We start from the raw sequence: 20,575 nt of genomic DNA on the forward strand, positions 1-20,575 counted from the left end.
AGGAAAATAACTTGAGCCCACTAAGTACCTAAGAATGCAGATTTTCAGTAAAACTACACGCTTCCCTCAGTAGATGCATGGTTAATTGAAAATGTGATGTCCTGAACTGGAGTTTATTAAAAGAATTATCAAGCTTGCACTCCATTGGAGATGTCTGCAGAAATCAATATATTCAGTTTTAGTTGTTTAGCACAGTGCCGATATTCCTCCCCTCCCAATGTTATTAATGGAGGGACAGCTTTCCTTATGTGAATAAAGGCAATGCATGCATTAGAATAGGTTTGATTAGGGAAGATAAGCTTTGGAGAACAAGGAACACAGGTGTAGCACTTAACTTACAACTTTTTGTGATTAACTGGCAAGCTCAGAAATAGCTGGAAATGATTTTGCATCTAATTAGAGGAAGAGAGCATTTTATAAAACATTATTTCCCATTGAAATGAAGAAAATAGCTAAACAAGGCATAAGTGCAAGTATTCAATTCATGATGCAGTTAGGGAACATTAACAAGTGCTTTTTTTGTGGAAAGGAATTCAGCAAGTATCTTAACTGCATGGCTTCATTTTCCAGATTTCCTGGCTATTAAGATGCCAGGCCCTCAAAAAGCTTTACTGATTGAATCAGAGGACAAGACAATTGGTCCTACATTTCCATGAAGTAACCACATAATCACAAAAAGGCAATTACTTTCATGAATTGTAGTTAAGTGCAGCACTTGTGCTCCTTATACTCCAAAGCTACTCTTCCTGGTCAAATCTATTCTAATGCATGAATAACCTTTATTGCCCAGCCCTAACTTTTTTTATATTCCTGACTGAAGCACAAAGCCTTCATGAGCCCCCCCCCCCCCCCAATAGTGTATGATACTCAGAGACTTCCTGACCAAGTGCCTATGTTTTTCTTGCCAAGGTTTCTCAGAAGTGATTCATCATTGTCTCCTTCCTAGGGCTGAAAGAAAATGGCTGGCCCTAAGTCAAAGGTGGGACTAGAAATCAGGGTCCTTGATTCTAGCTGTACTGCCTTACCTGTTACATCAAGGTGGCTCTCACCATCCTGCTTTACAGTAATTTAAATAATTATTCTCATAAATGCTGCCTGGCATTTCCGTTTCCAAAGTGCATGCAAGAAATTTTAGAATGGCAATCTGGATAGAACAATCCACAGAGAACTTTGAGATCAGATGTTCTAATATTTGAATCCAGAGAATAAAGCATATTTTAATATTGAAAGAAAGACATGAAACATTGTGAAATACCACTTTTTATTATTTATGGTCTTATCAAGAATAATAATGACTTCTAAAACTATAAAAGGCACAGAAAAATATTTACAGCATTAGAAAATCCACAATAACATTTTATACCATCACACAGTTAAAAGAAAAGTATTTGGAATCAATTTCTGTTTACTAAAGAGCTAATTTTTAACTACAATGAAAAGAATTGCAAATATATTTTGTTGTTAGATTAGAAGCAATCATCATCTGACTGCTCCAGATATTGAACCAGCTTCTTAGTGCGAAGTGATTTTTCATAGGGTTTGGGCTGAGGAGGAAAGTCCTCATCAGAGCTTAGATCAAGGACAAATGATTCATCCACATCCTTGGATTTCTACAAAGCAAGAATAAAGAACAATAAACTCTTAGGACAATTCAATGCATAGCACTGCAGTCTTCTACATAATGGATGCCATAGCAATAATTATAATATTTTAGGAAAAGAAATGGTGTGATAATATTCAGGATAAGGGATCTTAAAAGAAATAATGATGCTAATTGACTCAACACTCTACATCTTGCTGATCTCAATTTGTCCTTTCTTGAGCACCAGGAGATAAAAATCCATTGTCCTGTTACTAAACAGGAAAAAAGGAAGGCAGCATCTTTGGGGGAATGCTGAACTCCAGACACCAAGCTATTTTTTCAAAGAGCTGAAATAATTCTGCTCTAATTTGGTGGGAGCATCTCATTCTCATAGTTGCTGTGATGGGCAGACAGGACAAATTGGAGCTTTATATTAAGATTAAAAAGCTCTGAAATAGTCCTTGGCTCTTTGTCCTTGCCTTAAGAAGAGGGTAAGATTTCTAGTTTATGCAATAAGCATCTAATTTAGAGAAAGATGAACCAGCCTATTGTGGCGTTACTTTTCCCAAATGACAAGTTAGGTTTGTTGCAGCATAGAAAACTTCTACACGGCATGAGAAACTCAGGCAAGTTATTAGCTTCAACTAATCCACAATATTTTTGTTGAGTTGCCTGAAAAATACATATATTTATCCTCAACATGCCAATTAAAGTTTGTGGTCCATCGAAGTAGGTTTAACCTAGGGCATCTTTTAAAATTACATTAAAAGATCAGAGATAGTGATGAAAATATGAATAAGCAAACCTTAAGTGCTATTCTTTTTTTAAGGCTTTGGCCAAACTCAGGATCAGAGTCTTCACTACTGAAAGATGAAGACATCCTTCTTTTAGTAGCTTTCTTCATTTTGGTAAGCTTTTGGGGGATATCATCAAAATTGGAATCTGGACCCTTAGCCTTGATGTGTTTTGTTTTTGCCTTTTTCTTAGTGAAAGGTTCCTGAACAGGAGGCTGGTTGCCTAAAAGAAGAGAAACAAATCTTTATCAGCACTATATCTTTAGTTTCTTTCCACCAAGAAATACTGATAACAGCTTTAGAAATGCTTAATTCCTAATCAAGGAAAATAATTAAGTTGTACTTCCTAGTTTTTCTACTAGACAAGAAATTTTTTTTTTTTTAAAAAAAACCCAATTCCTGTCTAAGAAAGTATGGTAGAGGATAATTGTTTGCAGGTCCCAATCTTCCTTTGTGCACAACTTTGCATATTCCAGTTGGTGGTCTTTTCATTGAATTACACTAAGTGCTTAAGGATACATCTTCCCCAAAGATAACAGGAGTGCAAGCTCGTCTATGGAAATGGGAATATGGCTCCTGACAAATGAGCACAGGGCCGGGACCTTTCATCCCATGTGTAAACTGTGCAGCCTATTCCTCCCTTGGATCCAAAAGACCTGATGAGATGTGCTATTTGTCTTATATGCCCTTATAAGGCTTCATATACAATTGTAATATATGGAATATATCCCACAAATTTATTTTACACACATTTAATAAATATTTAATTCAATAACAGGAAAGAAGTACTGGGGAATTCTCTCCATTGGCAGCTGAGAATACTTATTCAAGGATGTTATTTGATCTGCATAATATCTCCACAGTGCTACTCTCATACAAATTATATTTTGCACACTATTCCCCTTCTATTAGAAAAGTATCAACAAAAAGAAGACTCCTCTGTGATCCTCAGTCTCAAGAGTCAAGGCCTAATCGAAAGAGAAAACTTTCTGGTGTATTTATCAACAAGAGATTGTTTCTTGACTATCAAACTGATATAGAGGAACAGGTAGGATGTAAACAAATGACAAACCAAGAGTGACCTGGAGGATTTATTAAATGTATAAGAGACTTCTTAAACCCTTGAAGAAGTCTGTATCATGGAATAAAAAATAATTATAGAGATTTAATCATACAATATTTGATCCAAAAATTAAGGGTCTTAAAAGTTAAAGAAGTATAAAGGTAAAGGTTTCCTCTGTTCAGTTGTGTCTGACTCTAGGAGGCACTGCTCATCTCCTTTTCTTAGCCTAGGGAAACAGTGTGGTCCAAAGATAATTCCTTGGTCATGTGGCTAACATGACTATAAACCAAGGTGCATTGTACACTGTTACTTTTCCACGAAAGTGGTACCAATTTATCTACTTGCATTTGCATGTTTTTGAACTGCTAGATGGGCAGAAACTGGGGTGAATAACAGAGTTCATCCCATCACATGCTGCTCAGATCTCAAATGTGGGCTGTCAGCTTTCAAGCTGAAAAACTCACCACTGAGCCAGACACCATATATATATATAGCAAAGTACTAGTTGTTTTTACGGGCTTTTGCCAACACCAGAACCGAAAATATGGTTTCTGGATTTGCTAATTATTATTGGCATCTTTCAATCTCAAGACTATGGTATTGTGCTCTGGAAATAAGTCCTAAAACAGCATCTGGTGTGGCTATAAAGGCCAATTCGAGAGTTGCAATCCCTTCCACACTAAGGGCAAATACATTCTGTCCCCTGCCCAGACCCCAGATTTTGCTGGTTCCGAGACTGTCTCTTTGCCTCAGCCTGCCGAACAAGTGTCTCTTCGAATTGGAGAAGGCCATACTGGGTTTAGCTCCAAGCTGAACGATCGGAGATCAAGGTTTCCCAGTTGTTAATGTCCATTCCCAAGGCCTTTAGATCCCTCTTGCAGATATCCTTGCATTGCAGCTGTGGTCTCCCTCTGGGGCACTTTCCCTGCACTAATTCTCCATATAGGAGATCTTTCGGAATCCACCCATCAGCCACTCTCACAATATGTCCAAGCCAGCCTAGGCGTAGCGCATATGAAAGATGTTAAGCTTTCTCTCCTGCTGTACGTAGGTCCAAGACTCACTGCAGTATAAGAGTCTGCTCAGGACGCAGGCTCTATAGACTTGGATATTTTTCTTTTCCTTTATTACACTCTATTTACTTCTTTTTCTTGCACTTTTTATTCTGTACTATTTTAAAGTTCAGTTTGTATTAGATTTTATTATTGTAATCAAAAGTTTTCAATAAAATGTTACACACACATGCCTTTCGATCAGAAAGGTAAGCAGCTCAGCTGTTCGAATCCCTAGCGCTGCATAATGGAGTGAGCTCCTGTTACTTGTCCCAGCTTTTGCCAACCTAGCAGTTCAAAAGCAAGCATGTAAAAATGCAAGTAGAAAAAATAGGGACCACCTTGGTGGGAAGGTGGCATTCCGTGCCCCTTTGGTATTTAGTTATGCCAGCCACATGACCATGGAGACGTCTTCAGACAGCGCTGGCTCTTCGGCTTTGAAACAGAGTTGAGCACCACCCCCAGAGTAGGGAACAACTAGCACATATGTGGAAGGGAAACCTTTACCTTATACACTGCAGACATATTACAGACTCAGTTGTGTGACATAATACCTAGGGCTATGGTTAGGTAGTACCTTGCATTAAAAATGGCAATGGGGTAGGTAGGTGGAGAATGAATTCTGGCTTTTATAGACTAAACAGAGATTATGATACAAGTGGATTATATACTCACCCAAACCACTGCTCTGTACTTCTGTTGGTTTGGATTCAACTACCTTCTCCTTTGTTTTCCTAGGACACAAATTCTGTATTAAATTATGCTTTTTTTGCAACAAGGCCAGCAATATATGGGCATAGACATTCCTAACTGGAAAAAATTAAAACTTTACCAAGAGATTGCACTTAATTTTGGGATTGGTTTGCTCAAATGTTAAGATTTACTCCATTTTAAAATTATTTTCTTTTTCAAAACTTGCACCACTGCAGTGAAAGCAAACACCTGAAAAAAGTTGTGAACCTCTTACATTGCATTCCATTGTGGGGGTGAGGGTTGGAAGTATAAAACATAAGCAACTTATTGTAATATTATGGTTAAAATTAAAAGCAATATTTTTCATAGAACATTTGAACAACATATAATGCTGTCATCTGTCTAGCAGAAAGATCAGGATTACACAACACAGTTTGAATATGCTTACAATAGCAACACCAGGTTACTTTTGTATGACCAGTTGATGAGATGTATGGACCGAAAGTTTGTGGAGCTCTTCATCAGCAAAATGTGGGAACTGGAAAGGCCCATCTATGTTATGACGCATCTATTCTGCACGCAGATGATTCCAAGTTCTAATTCCACAGATCCTTCTGACTTTGGATAACTGTCTAACATCCTGGAAAACAATTGCCTGTCCCCATATATCTGGGATGGGCAATTAATTTTCCAAAGTGGCCACATGAGAAACAGACTGTTGGGGAGCAACAGGACTGTGAAGATGTGTAGACATGCATGCGTGCACATATATAAATTGGAAAAAAAGCAGTTGTCCTCAAAATAAAAGCAGTGCAACAGTATTATGCGCATGGCATAGGAGGGTCCACTGGACCTCTGGTGGGACTGATCTACAGGGCCTCTGGCAATCTTAGGAAAGATTGGTCAAATGTGCATCCAGTAGCCCAAGTAGGTTTCTAACTGTCTTCTGAAGTACAAGAGGAGCCAGCCTGTTGGGCTCACCAGTTGTAACATCTCCCTTGTAGATACCTCTGGCAGAAAAGGGCGAATGTGGCCTGCGGGCCTTAAATGCCTAAATCTGACATAGATTGTACAGGTCAAAAAGAGCAAATAACCTGACCTTGTATGTAAGGCAGTTTTATTGACTTTTTTTTTTAAAGAACTAATTATTTCTGGTCTTATCAGCATTTCGACATAAGAAACCCACCCCATGAATAGCAATAGCAGTAGACTTATATACCGCTTCATAGGGCTTTCAGCCCTCTCTAAGCGGTTTACAGAGAGTCAGCATATTGCCCCCAACAATCTGGGTCCTCATTTTACCCACCTCGGAAGGATGGAAGGCTGAGTCAACCTTGAGCCGGTGAGATTTGAACCGCTGAACTGCTGATCTAGCAGTAGCCTGCAGTGCTGCATTTAACCACTGCGCCACCTTGGCTCTATGAAATATAACAAATCTTTGCAAAAACTATTTTCTCAATCTGATTAACCTTAAAATGCTGTCTGTTATCCAGGCAAATATTTTTTAAAGAAACAGTCAAAATAGGAGAATCACACCTGAAACTTACCTAGAAACAACAGCCTTTGGTTTTACTATTGCTCTCGGATAGTCCTCAGTCAAAGCACTTCCCTCCGTATCTGAATTAGAATCCTGCATACATGTTTCTTTTGCCAAATATAATAGGAAAAAAAAAAATCAGTTGCAAGCCAAAAATGTGGGAGGGAGGAAGGCTAAGTGAAAGTATAGGTAGTCCCCAACTGACTACAGTTCATTTAGTGACCATTCAGTTACAACAGCACTGAAAAAAGTGACTTATGGTCAGTTTTCACCCTTACAATGATCATGTGATTAAAGTTCAGATGCTTTGCAACTGGTCCATATTTATGATAATTATAGTGTCCCCGGATCATAGGATCAGCTTTTGTGACCTTCTCACAAGCAAAATCAAGTGGAGCCAGATTCACTTAACAACCACTTAACATAATAAGCAAGGAAAGTTATAAAATGGGCAAAACTTATTTAACAATTTTTTTGGGGTTAGCAAGATAAATTTTGAATTGTAGTCGAAAGTTGAGAACTACCTGTATATTCTTAAGAAACTGGGGAATATAGCAAATGAGGAAAGTGTTTTGTTCCAATCACAGCGTAAACAATTGCATTTGTGGAAATTTTATTTAATTGTTTAAGCATCTATGGTTTGAAAGAATTAAAATAAAATCTGGGCAGGATGAACAAAGAACAAAACTGATATGCCTACTCCACTCCACTTTCCAGATCAATTTATTCCCTTGCTGAGCTGGCGGCATTCCCTTTATCTACTTAGTTGCTGTTGCCTTTGGCTTTGTCCCATTCTCTCTTTCCACCCTACTTTTATCTGGACCCCAAATAGCTGTTTTGTGCATGGTTCAAAACAACTGTGTTTCAAGCACACCTAGAAACCTGGTAGTTTATTTTCTGCATGCAACAATTTTGTATAACCTTACTGGGAACTGTAGATGAGAATGAAATAATAATAATAACAATAACAATAACAATCTTTTTTTCACAAAGGTTTCCCTTTATATTTGAGGTTGTTTATAGCAAAAATGCTTGGGAAAGGTACCATTTAAGTTAAGATTCCAAGCTAATTTTAAATTCTTTGAAAATTTACCTGTTACTTGGCGTTGTAAATAAAAATCAACCTCAGAATCAGGAGAACCTTCATTTCCATATTCTGAGTCATTCCAAGGATTTACTGTCATTGGTTTTTTAATTGGCTTGAATGTCAGTTTCGACTGTTTCTTGGCATCTGAAATTTAGCAGGTTTGTTAGAACACATCTCATAGAAAATATAAACCCACAGGAAAAATTGATTCCTGCTAAAAGATTTTTACCTGGCTCCATTTTCACCTTCTGGGTCAATAGTTGTTTAAGAGTCTTTGGTTCCTTACTGGTCCCTGGGAAATCTTGATTCTCATCAAACTCATTTTTTTCACTCTATAGATCAGCCAATGAGAAGGAGTTTATCATTACTGGGGATAGGTGAAAGAAAGTTATGAAGCTAGAAAAGAAAACTGAACACACAAACCCCCTTCAAAGGCCATTTACCTTGATTTTTCTTTTTAATTTCTTTTCTGCCTCCAATTTCATCTGTTCAGTTATTCGGGGGATAACTCTTCTCCCTTGGGGAGAAGGCAGGATTTCCTGAAGCTTCAGGGTTTTTACTTTTGCTTTCCCTCCTTTCCCTTTGTTGGGTTTGTCTTTGATTCCTAACATCTCATCCTCTTTTTCTTTTGCTTCTATCACCTAAAGTATGGATGATTAAAAAAAAAACACTAATAGCTTGCAATGTTTGGATTTGTAAGTGTTAAAATTCCACCTTTTTGAGGGCATTTCTTCGCTCTGCAGTTCTACACAAATGGAAGAAAGGAATTCTATACCCAAATCTGAAATAGATGGAAATTTCTGCATTCATTAATAGAGCTCAGGTCACTGGAATTTCAGTGCTATGTGTGCATCTGAGCTTTGCTTGCCCTGTAGGTTTACTTTAGAATATATGAGTAGTCTCAACATTTCAGTCACCCTTTTTAAATGCCAGCACCCTACCCAAATGAAGACACAGAACTATTGATAAAGAATGTTTCACTTCAACTGGAAATTGATTGTTTCTGGCCCCAAAATCCAAGTTTACCCACATCAAGTTCCTCAATAAAAGCAGCTAGATCTTCTTTCCATAAGTCAGTAGGATCCTTCTGTTTCACTTTTTCCAGTTCCGCTTCCTAATAAATCAAGCAAGAAACAGTTAAGTCCGTATCTAACTTTTCAATACTATTGCACCACACATTTTTTTTTAGAACTCATCTACCTACTTTATTATCCCGCTGCTTGCACAAGTCATCCTTTTTTTCTTTTGTTAGGTACCAGAGGGGCATGTTCAGAAGATAGTTAAAATCTGCCCCACTGACTGTGGTAGATTCATTTTCTTTATCAGTATCTTCTTCTGTATTTTCATCATTGCCCTGGCATGGCAGAAGAGAGATGTGGTCAGGGGTTAACAGCATTCAAGGGGATCAGGAGATAATCCATCCCTTTCTCACAGTACTTTTCTTTAGAGTACTTACAGTATCTGCTTCAAAAAGGCAATGTTTGGCCTGAAGATCTATTTTCCACTATAATATTATGGAATTAGCTTTTTAAAAATTATTGAACCAAACCCTTCACAATTGAGTGGATTAAAAGGAAGATTGAGAAACATACCTTCTGTTGAGATTCTTTCCATGCCTTTACTGGATCAGAATCATAACCCCTTTCAATTAGAACCTTTATTAATTCTTTCTTGGGCTTATTCTCTAGAGGGGAAGACCACCAAGAACAAACCCAGTTGAGCCAGCAGCCAAAATAAAATGTCAGATTTTGCATAATGCTAAGAACATGTCACATTGCATGCCACAAATACAAAAGCCATTACTCCTAATGGAAAGCAGGAAAGTAGACATCCATATACAATACATTTAGCACTTCAAGTTGTACATTCAATTCAAATTTTATTGTGTAAGCTATTTAAGTTTTTATTTCTAGAAAAGTAAGCTTAGAGGCAAGATGCCCGTCAGGAAAAATAATTCTTTGCTAGATGTTGGTTTTTGTTCTGCCCATTCTGACTGAGAAAGGGAAGCTAGGAACTATTTCTGTAATACTTGTTCTACTACCTTTAATAGCTTGTGACAAAATTCTAACAGTGCTTACCTATCACTATTTTGCCTTCTATTTTTTCAAGGATGAAGCGAGCTTGATTGTTTAGTTTTGCAGATTCTGCACCCAGCATGCCAGTGAGCCACTCTTTTCTTAAACCGTAATAACGCAGTCTGACTTGATAGAATTCATCTAGAATTTCCTCTGCAGTCTCATATTTTTTAAGGCAGCCAACATGGTCGAAAAGTACCTGGAACAAAGAGTAAGGTATCACAGATGGTAGGGCTGTGATCAAGCATTTAAAAGCTGGATACAATTCCTTTAATGATTCCGTGTAGAATATTATACACTGTACCCCTACTCACTTCCATTTCTCACTATGGTATTTTGATACTTTTAAGGAACTGTATACACCTGGTTTCTAAAACAGATCCTTATTTACAGTGAAGTGCAAATCTCTCTCAAAATGTCAAGTGCGAAAAAGCTTTCAAAATTTTGAAAAAAAACCCCAAACTTGTTTCCCAATGTAGTAGATATCAGATAAATATCTAAAGTGGAGGAATAGGCAGGCATAGTTACGTAAATCTACTAGCAAAACTGATTTTCTATTTCTCCAGTCTCAACTGAGAATTTGAACTCTAAGATTTCAGTTAAAAACTAATGACTTGAAGATTTTTTGTAGAAACTTTGTGACAAAAAGATTCTATTCTGAGACTCTGCGTCTTAGCTGAATGAATGGAGATGGTTTCCAGAGAGCATCATCCTTTGTTCTATAATTTAATGTATTTGTTTAAAAGCTACATATGGCATGTATATGTATGCATGTGCATATAAGAGAGACAGTCAGACAGACTCTCTAAATATGCCTAACTTGCGACAATAGAAGCTTTCTGAATTTTTTACTCACCATATTGCTACAAGAAAGAGGAGTTTGTAATTTGAAGACTTTATGCAGACCAATAGTCTCAGACTCCACTAGTTTCTGCTCACTCATTGTTATGATGAATTTGACAGTGGTGTCTGTGTGGTACTCTTTATAGTCTGTAATGAGTGATGGAGTCTTCTCTGTGCCATTTAGCATAGGCTCCAGAACCTGTTCTTTGTAAGTCTTTTGAGAGATGGGAAGAAACAACATAATGATTGTATACTTTCCTTTGATTGGGGAGTACAGAAATGTATTGCTATTACAGTTCCAAGAGCATAGTACAAAAATAGATCATGCCTTACCTGTGTCCATGTCCGAACAGGAAGCTCTGAAATTTCAATTGTAGTTGAATTAAGAACTGATACTTCTCCATTGATAAGGAAATGGTTTTGCCCTACTTCATCTATTGTCCCCTTGAAGTTCTTGTAACTAGGAATCTAAAAATAGTAGAAGCTGAATTAAAATAAACCAGCCTGAACATGTATCTTATTTGCATAATATAATCAGAATCCAAATTGATTAAGATAATTTCAATGAAGGCTTCTGAAAATAGGAGTAAGAGAAGTTGTAGAGAAAAGGTTGTAAATGGTTTTATGAAAAGCAATACAAAAATCTCCAGTATAGAGATAATATTTATTGACTTCATTTTGCTTTCTTTTAAAGGAAGTATCATTTTAAACCTTACTTCATAAAGTATGTAATCTAGGCAATTTTAAAAAGAATTTAATTGGTATGGCCCTGAAGTCTTTGAAGAAAATCTAATTGTGTCTTTGTCCACACACCTGTGATTTTTTTCTCTTCTCTAAAATTACTAGATCATTTTTATTTAATCATTGATGCATTTTTATTACCATTGTTAATGGCGCATCTCCATCAAGCATACGTCGAATGTTGTTAACCACTTCTCGAATGTCATAATTAGGAACTTTGCATGACCAGCCAGTCCCAATGCCTTCAGCACCATTGATCAGGACCATAGGAAGGATTGGAATATACCATTCAGGTTCAACTCGTTGGTTATCATCGTACAGAAATTTCAGCACGTTGTTATCTACTTCTGGGAAAGCTAATCGTGCCAAAGGACTAGGGAAAAAAAAAGTAGCTTAAATTAAAATTGTGTTAAATATTTCTAGAAATAAGTTTGGATAGGATTATGGGGTCTTAAGAGAAACAAGGAAGAAAAGAAATAGCCAGAGGATGGCAAAGAAGTGAAGAAATGGCAATAACTTTCAGTAATTTCTACTTCCCATTTTAAAGCCACAAGAGAAAAGAGTAAAAGGGGGTTGGGGAGAACCCAGTATCAGGAAAATTCTGTCTCTTGAAAGCCAACCCAAATACAGAGGAGTTGCTTCACTACCAGAGACACAATGCATGAATACATTGATTTATCACTTAAAGAAGAAAGGTTAAGCTTTTCTTTTGACTTCTCTTACTGACAGAAAAGGAAATCTTGCTAAATCTCTTTAAAATGGAATTTTGTGTGTATTAAATCCTTGATTTAACTGAGTATTGGGGTGAAAAGTAGTTGTCAAATGGTGAATGGATATATTTTAGTCCAAAAACACATCTGAATTTGAGAAAACCCATCTAATTGTTAAGGAAAGAATATTCATTTTGAGGGGAATCAGTGAAAATAATAAATTTTGTTCAGCTTGATTTGTTTGAGGCAAAAACTGTTATTATCTAAAATACGAAGCTTTTAGTTTATGGTTTGTTAAATGGAAAGTTTACTGCATTTAAATTAATGAACAAAGGAAATCTACTGTATTTCCCCGAAAATATGACATGTCCTGAAAATAAGGCCATGTTGGATTTTTGGGATGGGCAAAAATATAAGCCCTCCCCCGAAAATAAGCTGCCTGGACAACCCCCCTCCCCCGGCCAGTTCGAGCACCACTTACCAACCTAGCGGTATCCCAAAGGTGCCAAGCCACATGGGAGTTGGGGACAGGCGCTTGTATGGTGCCTCGGGGATACCACTAGGTCACTGAGTGGTGCTCCGCCCGGCTGGAGAGAGGAAGGGTTTGTCGGGTGGCTGTTATCTTTTGAGCGGCCTCCCGAAGAGCCTGTTGCGGGTACGGGATGACGTGGACAGCCTCGGGCGAATTCAGATGCTTGGCAACTGACTCATATTTATGACAGACTGTGTCCATCAGTTGCGACCAACTTTCTGATAAACAAAATCAATGGAAAAGCCAGATTCAGTTAACATCCATGTTACTAACTAAACAGCAGAAGGGTTGTTTGCCTGTTGTTTGCCAGCTTGGCGTCTTCAGGATACCACTAGGTCAGTGAGCGGTGCTCTGCCCAGCTGGAGAGGGAGGTTGCCGGGCGGCTGCTCGTGAACGTGGTCAACTGATAGCTGCTGTGTTGTGTTGCTGCGATAGCTCAACACAGCCATTCTGCTCATGTGACCATGGACATGCTGCAATGGTCATAATACAGCCATAAGTCACTTTTTAAAGTGTTATTGTAACTTTGAATAGTTACTAAATGAATTGTTGTAAGTTGAGGACTTACTGTACACTATGTTGGAACTGAGTGGCTAAGTCAAAACTAAGAAAAGCAACCTGCTTCTACCAACCTGAGCATTGTAAAGATATATCTAGGGCTTGCAGCGTCTTTCCCACCATGCAGCCTGGTTCCAAACTGACCAATGGGTTGAAGTAAGTTCAGGTTGTTGCTGCCCACAAAATTTTGAGCCAAATTAATAATAGTCATCATCAGTGAGGTCTGAAACAAAATAATAATGATCAGTGATGCAACACCACCAAACTCATTAAACATCAATAAAATGAACAGGCATTGGAAAGATAAATTAGTCAGAAGCACTAGCTAGAAAAATCCAAAGTCATTTGAAATCTGCTTCTAACTTTATTCCAAATAAATTCTGCTTCAACCATTGGGCAATTGACATGTTTGGAGTATTACAGAGGAAACTTCTCTTCAAGCCTTGTTACCAGCTGCAGCAGATATGGGCAACCTATGGCTTTCCAGAAATTGCTGAATTTCAACTTCCATGCAGCGTCTGTCTTCCTTCCTGGAGCAGGTGGGGATAGAGGCTCATTGTCCAGCCTCTGCCCCCCCTTTTTTTGTCTGGCCTCCCTCCACCTGGGAGCTGCTGCACTGCTACCTCGCCAACTGGGGGGAACACAGTGGTACCAGCAGCCAGAGCCTTCCTGGGGCTGAGCAAAGGGACTCTGCCGGGGCTCCCTGCAAAGCACAGTGGTTACAGGAATGCCTCGGCGGTGCTTCTATCTCCTATCTGCGTATAGAGATTGGCAAGTGCCATGGCAGGGAAGGTGCATGGGCCTGCCTGCTCTGCTCTTGCCGGCTAGAGGTGGGGCTCCATGCCACCTTCTCCTAGCCAGAGCAACATGTTTGCTTGCTTGCTGGCGGCCTCTGAGGAGGGAGATGCCCCCGGGCCAATAGAGCAAATGATGAACCTGCTGGGAACATAACTTAATAATATTTATAAAGTCTCAAATTGGAGATCAATGGGTTAGAAAATGAAAAATCATCCTTTCTTGTAACAACTTCTAATATACTTCTTGCAAACTATATTTTTACTTGCTACTTTTTGGGATCCCTTTAATATTTCTCCTACCTCTCCATGGTGGTAAGAGGACATCTCTGCCACTGATCCAGCCAGCTGAGCTACTTTTACCTCTCGCTTATCATTTCTTTTGAAGCATGTATATAAAACTTTCCTCTGACCTGGTTTCATTCCTGAAAGAATCAGAGGAGCCATTAGTAATTACAACTTCTCTTCATAGTGAGTCTTAATAGCTAAGGCATTCTCAAAAGGACAAATCTTCAAAGTTAGATTATGTATTAGTTTATTGAAAATATATCTGCTTTATATCAAGGCAATTAATAAACATTTTCTCATGCATTAAATCCTGCTTCAAGCAAGAATGTTTAAGAATATAAGGTTTTATAAATGTTTCTTTGTCACAGTTACAAAACATCCTATTAAGTCAGCTCTTTGTGGTCTATCTCTTTCAAAATTATTATGCACTAAATTCAAAGTACATAAAACCTTGTTTAATTAGTAAAAGAAAATCCTTACCATCGATTAATGATGGAATGGATCGCTCATTATCAGAATTTGAGAACAGAACCAGTTCCTTGTTGATAAAATCATTGTAGGTCAGGTAACTTGTATATTTCCCATATAGGTAATCCTAAAGAAGGCAAGGCAATTTAAGATACATCCTTAAAATAATATCTAAGTGCTTTCTTCTACAGAGATGTTACCATTTCAAAATGATTTGCACTTAAAAAAAAAAAAAGAAAACACAGGATTTCTTCACTTGGACCAGTGGTGCAATTCAGCTGGTTCTATTTGGTTCAGGTGAACCATTAGCTGTGGTAGCAGAAGGCTCTGTCCACCCGCCACGTTTTGGATGCTTTGCGCATGCATGGAAGATCCTGTGCATGCACGGAGTTGGTGCATGCATTCACATTTGCAAACTGGTAGCGAAGGTAACTTGATTTCACCCGACTTGGGAACACATATTGCTAGCTATGAAAGGAAAATCTTTCAACTTGGATCATAGATTGCTAGATGCACCCTTGTGGCATAAAGTTAATAAAGAATGCATATGCATCATTAGTCTTTGATAGAATTTGTCATTTCATTAATATACAAAACAACTGCCTCCATCAAACCTTAGTAATTGGTGGTGAAAGTTTTTATTTAGGAAACATCAAACTTAAAATAAGCTTTATTGACTGCAGTGGAAACATAACTCAGTCTCTAGACTAATGGACAAAGTGGATTCCCCAAGCAGCACACAGGAGAATATATTGAATCTGAAACCCTTTTAGTAAGGTTGAAACTGGTTCATTTTAGCTCAGAAATGTTAAAAAACCAAATATTTCTATGTTTCTTATTACTTATTATTTCTCAACTGCTGCCAAATGTTTAGTGATAGTCAAAGATAGAGACATCCCACTAATGCTAAAATAATAAAGAGACCACCAGACTATTTGCATCCCAAATTCAGCAAAGAATCCTCCCTGTTCACAAGTTCTTTATATATTAATCTGCTTGAACTATTCAGAAGGAATCCCAATTTATTTTGAAGACTACTTACATCTGGCAGACCCAGAAGTTTGCGTTGTCTTCGGTCTTCCATGAAGTTTGTCAGCCACTCCTTTCGATCGTCAATCTTTTTTTTACTAAAGGCCTAAAATGAACAAGAATCTTACTAAACAATACTTTACACTGCCAAGTGCTTAATTAAACCACAGAAGTTTTGATAAGTAAGGAGGAATCAAGATGCCAAAAAGTAGCAATTGCTGTAAATAACTCCCCTGAAAAGGTATCATCGCAGTTTTAATCTCTACATATTTGCTGCCTTATTAAAAGCCTCAACAGTTAGAAAAAGCAGAGAAAATTCCAGGACATTACAAATCATCAAAGCAAGTAGGCAGAGAGCATACAGATTCGGCAACACAAGCTAGTTCCAAACTCACAAAAAGTTGAACCTACCTAAGGAATAGACAGCCGACTCCTGTAAATATTCTTATTCCCTCAAATGCTTCCTTGGATATGATTTGGAGTTGGATTTGCAAGCAGAGATCCAAAGTCAACAGCTTATAGATCTCTCTTCTTCAATGGAAGAGAAATCGCCACCCTCCAAACACACTGCTGCAATATGCACTGCGGCTGCGCAGTTAATACAGGATGGTGTGAGTATCAACTTGATAAACGTAAAAGAACAAAAATGTAAACTAAGTCTGCTGACGGCACAAACGATTCTCCCTATCTTTGACTTGTTAAAATCAAAGGAAACTCCTTAAAAGAGGAGTTGTAAAACATTGAGAACCAGCCAAATAACAACCCTACAAAAGCACATATCTCCTGTACCACATATCAAAAAAAATCAGCTGTGACGTCAAGGGTAACCATATCCCTACACCAAGGAATGAGAAAACAATCAGAGCTGACCACTCCTGTGGCAAAGGATAGGAAACAAATTTTCAGTGGGCATTTAACCAAAAGAGGGTGCCATTTAAATTGTAAATACTATCTGTAGCCTAAACAAACCACTTTATAAATATTAAATAATAAAGTAAATAGAGGTGAATGGGAACAAATAGAACAATTATTTTGTGAGGTGCATTTGCTTGTTTTACAGGTAGGCTGACTGACTTCCATCTAGCAGAGGCCAAGAACAAATTCTACATACATTTAGGCAACCTACATATGGGCAACTCCTAGCATTTAAAATAAGACCTTTAAACTCCTAGTGCCTTTTTGGTATACTTTTTGCTGCGGTTTCCCTTTCACAGTGCTTGGAGGCTGCAAGGGATCCAAATTCCTTCAGCTAAACCCCAGCCAAACAGAGGAGCTATGGGTGCAAGGGACCTCATGATCCAGTTGTTTAGATCCATATGTTTAGTTCTGGATGGGTCTGCACTGCCGTATGTAACTGTGGGTTCTCCTGAATTCACAACTCCTGCCCAAAGAGCAGCTGACAGTTGTGGTTAGGAGAGTTGTGCACCACTTGAACCTTATACCTAGATCATGAGGCTCCAAGCATGGTCACTCATGCCCCAGTCACCCCTTGATTGGATTACTGCAATGTGCTCTACATGGGGCTACTTTTGAAGATTATCTGGAAAGCCAGAGCTGGCGCAGAATGCAGAAGTGTAATTCTAAGGCCTCTTAGGTGGCACATATAACACCACTGTTGTATGAGCAATGGGATTGCCAGTTTGCAAGGTGTTATTACCTTTAAAGTTCTATATGGGATGGGCTCAGTGTATGAGGAGCCATCTCATGCCAAGGGATTAGCCTATCCCATTTGTGCCAGTTCAAGAGACCTGCTGCAGACCTTGTCTGCTAAGGAATTCAAGTGGGTGGGGCCACCAGAGGCAAGAACTGCTCCTACCCTTCTGGTCTTCTGTAAGGATATAGGCAATCCACAATTTACGACCAAAATTGACCTAAAATTTCTCTTGCTAAGCAAGATAATTGTTAACTGAATCTTGCCCCATTTTGTGATCTTTCTTGTCATAGTTAAGTGAATCACTGCAGTTATTGTCAGTAACATGATTGTTCCCTATTGATTTTGCTTGTCAAAAGGTGATCACATGATTCCGTGATCACCATTTATCAATACATGCCTTGTATCTGAATTTTGACCATATGGCCATGGGGGCTGCTGAAATGGCTGTAAGTGTGAAAAACAGCCATAGGTCACTATACAACTAACGTTGTATATAGTCATTCGATTTACAACCACAATTGAATCTAAAACTTCTGTCACTAAATGAATCTTGCTCCATTTTATGACCTCCTTTGCCACAGTTATTAGGTGAATCACTGCAATTAGTAGCACAGTTGTTAATGGCTTCCCCATTGACTTTGCTTGTCAGAAGGTTGCAAAAGGGTCACATGACCCTGGGACACTGCAACCGTCATGAAGGTGAGTTGGTTACCAGGTGTCCGAATTTTGATCATGTGGCCTTTGGGAGGCTTGCAATGGTCGTAATTGTGAAAAACAATCATAAGTCACTTTTTTCATGCCACTGTAACTTCAAATGGTCACTAAGTGAATGTTTGTAAGTTGAGGACTACCTGTATTATAACTTGGTTTTGCCAGTCAGCTTGGAAGCCTGAGGCAACTGCTTACTGTTGGAGGTAGTGGATGGGGTAAGAAAACCTCATCCCTGTGTTGTCCATCTTTTAGCCCTGTTTTGTATATAGTTTTAACTTTAATTTGCATAGTTTTCTTTTTATCTTTTAATAATCTGTAAGCTGCTCAGGGTCGCCTTGTAACGGAGTGGGCGGTGTAGCCATTTAATAAATACACACATTTTCAAATCTTTTTAAAATGTGTTTTAGGCTTAGAAGAACTCAGCCGCCTCCTAAACCAATCTCGTCCTTAGACTTTAAAGAATAGATATGATAATCTCAAGGACATTTTACCAGTTCAGCTCTCCCCCTTCCACCCACGAATGTCCAGAGGAAGTCTGAAAAGTCTGTTCTTCACAGTGCAGATGACCTGAGAAAAAACATCTGATTAACTCTTTCAGTGCCCTGCCAGATTCAGAACAAACTGGTATTCTTAGCAATAGCAATAGCACTTAGACTTATATGCCAATTCATAGTGCTTTTATAACCCTCTCTAAGCGGTTTTACACAGTCAGCATATTGCCCCTCATTTTACCGACCTCGGAAGGATGGAAGGCTGAGTCAACCTTGAGCCTGGTGAGATTTGAACCGCTGAACTGCCGCTAGCAGTCAGCTGAAGTAGCCTGCAGTGTGGCACTCTAACCACTGTGCCACCTTGACTCTTAGACTGGACAATTTGAGAGAAACTCTGGTGACATAACATAGAGCTCTAATTGATCTGGTTTTACCAACTATCCAAGACAGTTGCCATCATTTTGAGAAAAGACTCATTGGCATGGCAGTCCCTTCCTCTGACCTCTGGAATTAGCAGAGTCCTCTGGAACAGATTGAACTTACTATATCCTGCCCCCATTCTGCCAAAATGTAAAAAATTCAAAGCATAAAGAGCTGAATTCTGCTGACAGACAAGGAGGTTTTGACTGCTAAACCCTGGGAACCGCAACTTGAGTCAGGAAGTAAACTTCACCAGGAACATGACATGGACATACCCAATAACTGCCATGCACTTCAATCTTCCAACCTTTGCCTTGGAATCACATAAACTCATGACAGAGGCAACCTCAGATGCAGAAAAAATATCACCACCCAGACCGGAACCAACCTCTACAACAAATTATATTGACATGAAACAACAATCTGGTAATGTTCACCACGTTAAGGGCAAACCACTACAAAATTATCAGATTCTATATAGCAACACAAGAACGGCAAATAACTACCATATTTTTGGAATATAAGAGGCACCTTTTCTTGCCTAAAAGAGTGTGAAAATGTTGGTACATGTTATACATCGAATACAGCCATTTTTGGCCTCCTGAAGTTTTGCCCCCATATCCCATTTTTGAAAGAAAAGGGATGTTTTGCACAAAAAATGAGGGTTTTTTGGCCTTCCCTCAGCCACTGGCAGCAGTCTGCAGGGGGGCAAGGCAAAAATGCCTCCTTTTTTGCGAAAAATGGGCCATTTTCCACAAAAACTGAGACTTTTTTGCCCTCCCTACGTCTTCAAAATCTTGATGTGTCTTATACACAGGTGCGTCTTATAATCCGAAAAATACGGTTCATCTCGACAGAAATAGAGCACAACAATGATGAAAATTATATTGAATGCATTTAGGCCAATATTAAAGTGGGGGGGGGATGACATTGGCATAGGTCTATACCAGTGGTCCCCAACCTTTTTATCGCCGCGGACCAGTCAGCCTTTGATAATTTTACCGTGGCCCACTGAGCGCGCGCAAGGGTGGGGGGGCGTTGTTCGCGACGACACATTGATTGTTCAGTATGGCTAGCGTAGATAGCGTAGCACAAACTGCGCCTACGCAAAGCTACGCTACTAGCGCTGTCTACGCTAGCCCTACGTAGCTGCGCAGGCGCTCTTAGGTTTTTTTCAGGAATCGGCCAGCGCTGAAGCGCTGAAAAGGAATGAGAAGGGCGGCGCTGGACACAGGGGGGCGGTGGGCCGCTGGTGACGTCAGAGTGCCACCAGCGGTCCAGTAACACCCCTTGTGCCAGTTAGCCCTAATTTGCATACAGAAAGAAACTATGGCCCCCGGCCGCTGCAGCGATCATGGCCCCCGGCCGCTGCAGCGATCATGGCCCCCGGCCGCTGCGCGGCCCGGTGCCAGGTACTCCACGGCCCGGCACCGGTCCGCGGACCGGGGGTTGG

General features: G+C 39.1%; 1 protein-coding gene across 1 annotated transcript in view; it reads right to left on the minus strand.

The window, feature by feature from the left end:
* Positions 1 to 1,244: 1,244 nt before the first annotated feature.
* The window catches only part of TOP2A (DNA topoisomerase II alpha), a 44,829-nt gene continuing 25,498 nt past the window's right edge, over positions 1,245 to 20,575 (minus strand). Inside the window, exons 17-34 of the mRNA XM_087713492.1 lie at positions 15,860 to 15,952; positions 14,830 to 14,944; positions 14,365 to 14,486; positions 13,342 to 13,490; positions 11,609 to 11,840; positions 11,060 to 11,194; positions 10,740 to 10,940; positions 9,887 to 10,082; positions 9,401 to 9,492; positions 9,013 to 9,162; positions 8,839 to 8,922; positions 8,252 to 8,449; positions 8,038 to 8,140; positions 7,815 to 7,952; positions 6,732 to 6,828; positions 5,167 to 5,225; positions 2,388 to 2,599; positions 1,245 to 1,610 (exon numbers count right to left, since the gene is read on the minus strand). Of these exons, the coding sequence (XP_087569618.1) occupies positions 1,467 to 1,610; positions 2,388 to 2,599; positions 5,167 to 5,225; positions 6,732 to 6,828; positions 7,815 to 7,952; positions 8,038 to 8,140; positions 8,252 to 8,449; positions 8,839 to 8,922; positions 9,013 to 9,162; positions 9,401 to 9,492; positions 9,887 to 10,082; positions 10,740 to 10,940; positions 11,060 to 11,194; positions 11,609 to 11,840; positions 13,342 to 13,490; positions 14,365 to 14,486; positions 14,830 to 14,944; positions 15,860 to 15,952 (2,520 nt within the window). The 3' untranslated portion in view covers positions 1,245 to 1,466. The remainder of the gene's footprint in view (positions 1,611 to 2,387; positions 2,600 to 5,166; positions 5,226 to 6,731; positions 6,829 to 7,814; positions 7,953 to 8,037; positions 8,141 to 8,251; positions 8,450 to 8,838; positions 8,923 to 9,012; positions 9,163 to 9,400; positions 9,493 to 9,886; positions 10,083 to 10,739; positions 10,941 to 11,059; positions 11,195 to 11,608; positions 11,841 to 13,341; positions 13,491 to 14,364; positions 14,487 to 14,829; positions 14,945 to 15,859; positions 15,953 to 20,575) is intronic.

The sequence above is a fragment of the Thamnophis sirtalis genome, unplaced genomic scaffold, assembly GCF_051295495.1.
Source record: "Thamnophis sirtalis isolate CommonGarterSnake01/CBP01778 unplaced genomic scaffold, rThaSir2_p1.2 scaffold_4, whole genome shotgun sequence".
Classification (NCBI taxonomy): Eukaryota; Metazoa; Chordata; class Lepidosauria; order Squamata; family Natricidae; genus Thamnophis; species Thamnophis sirtalis.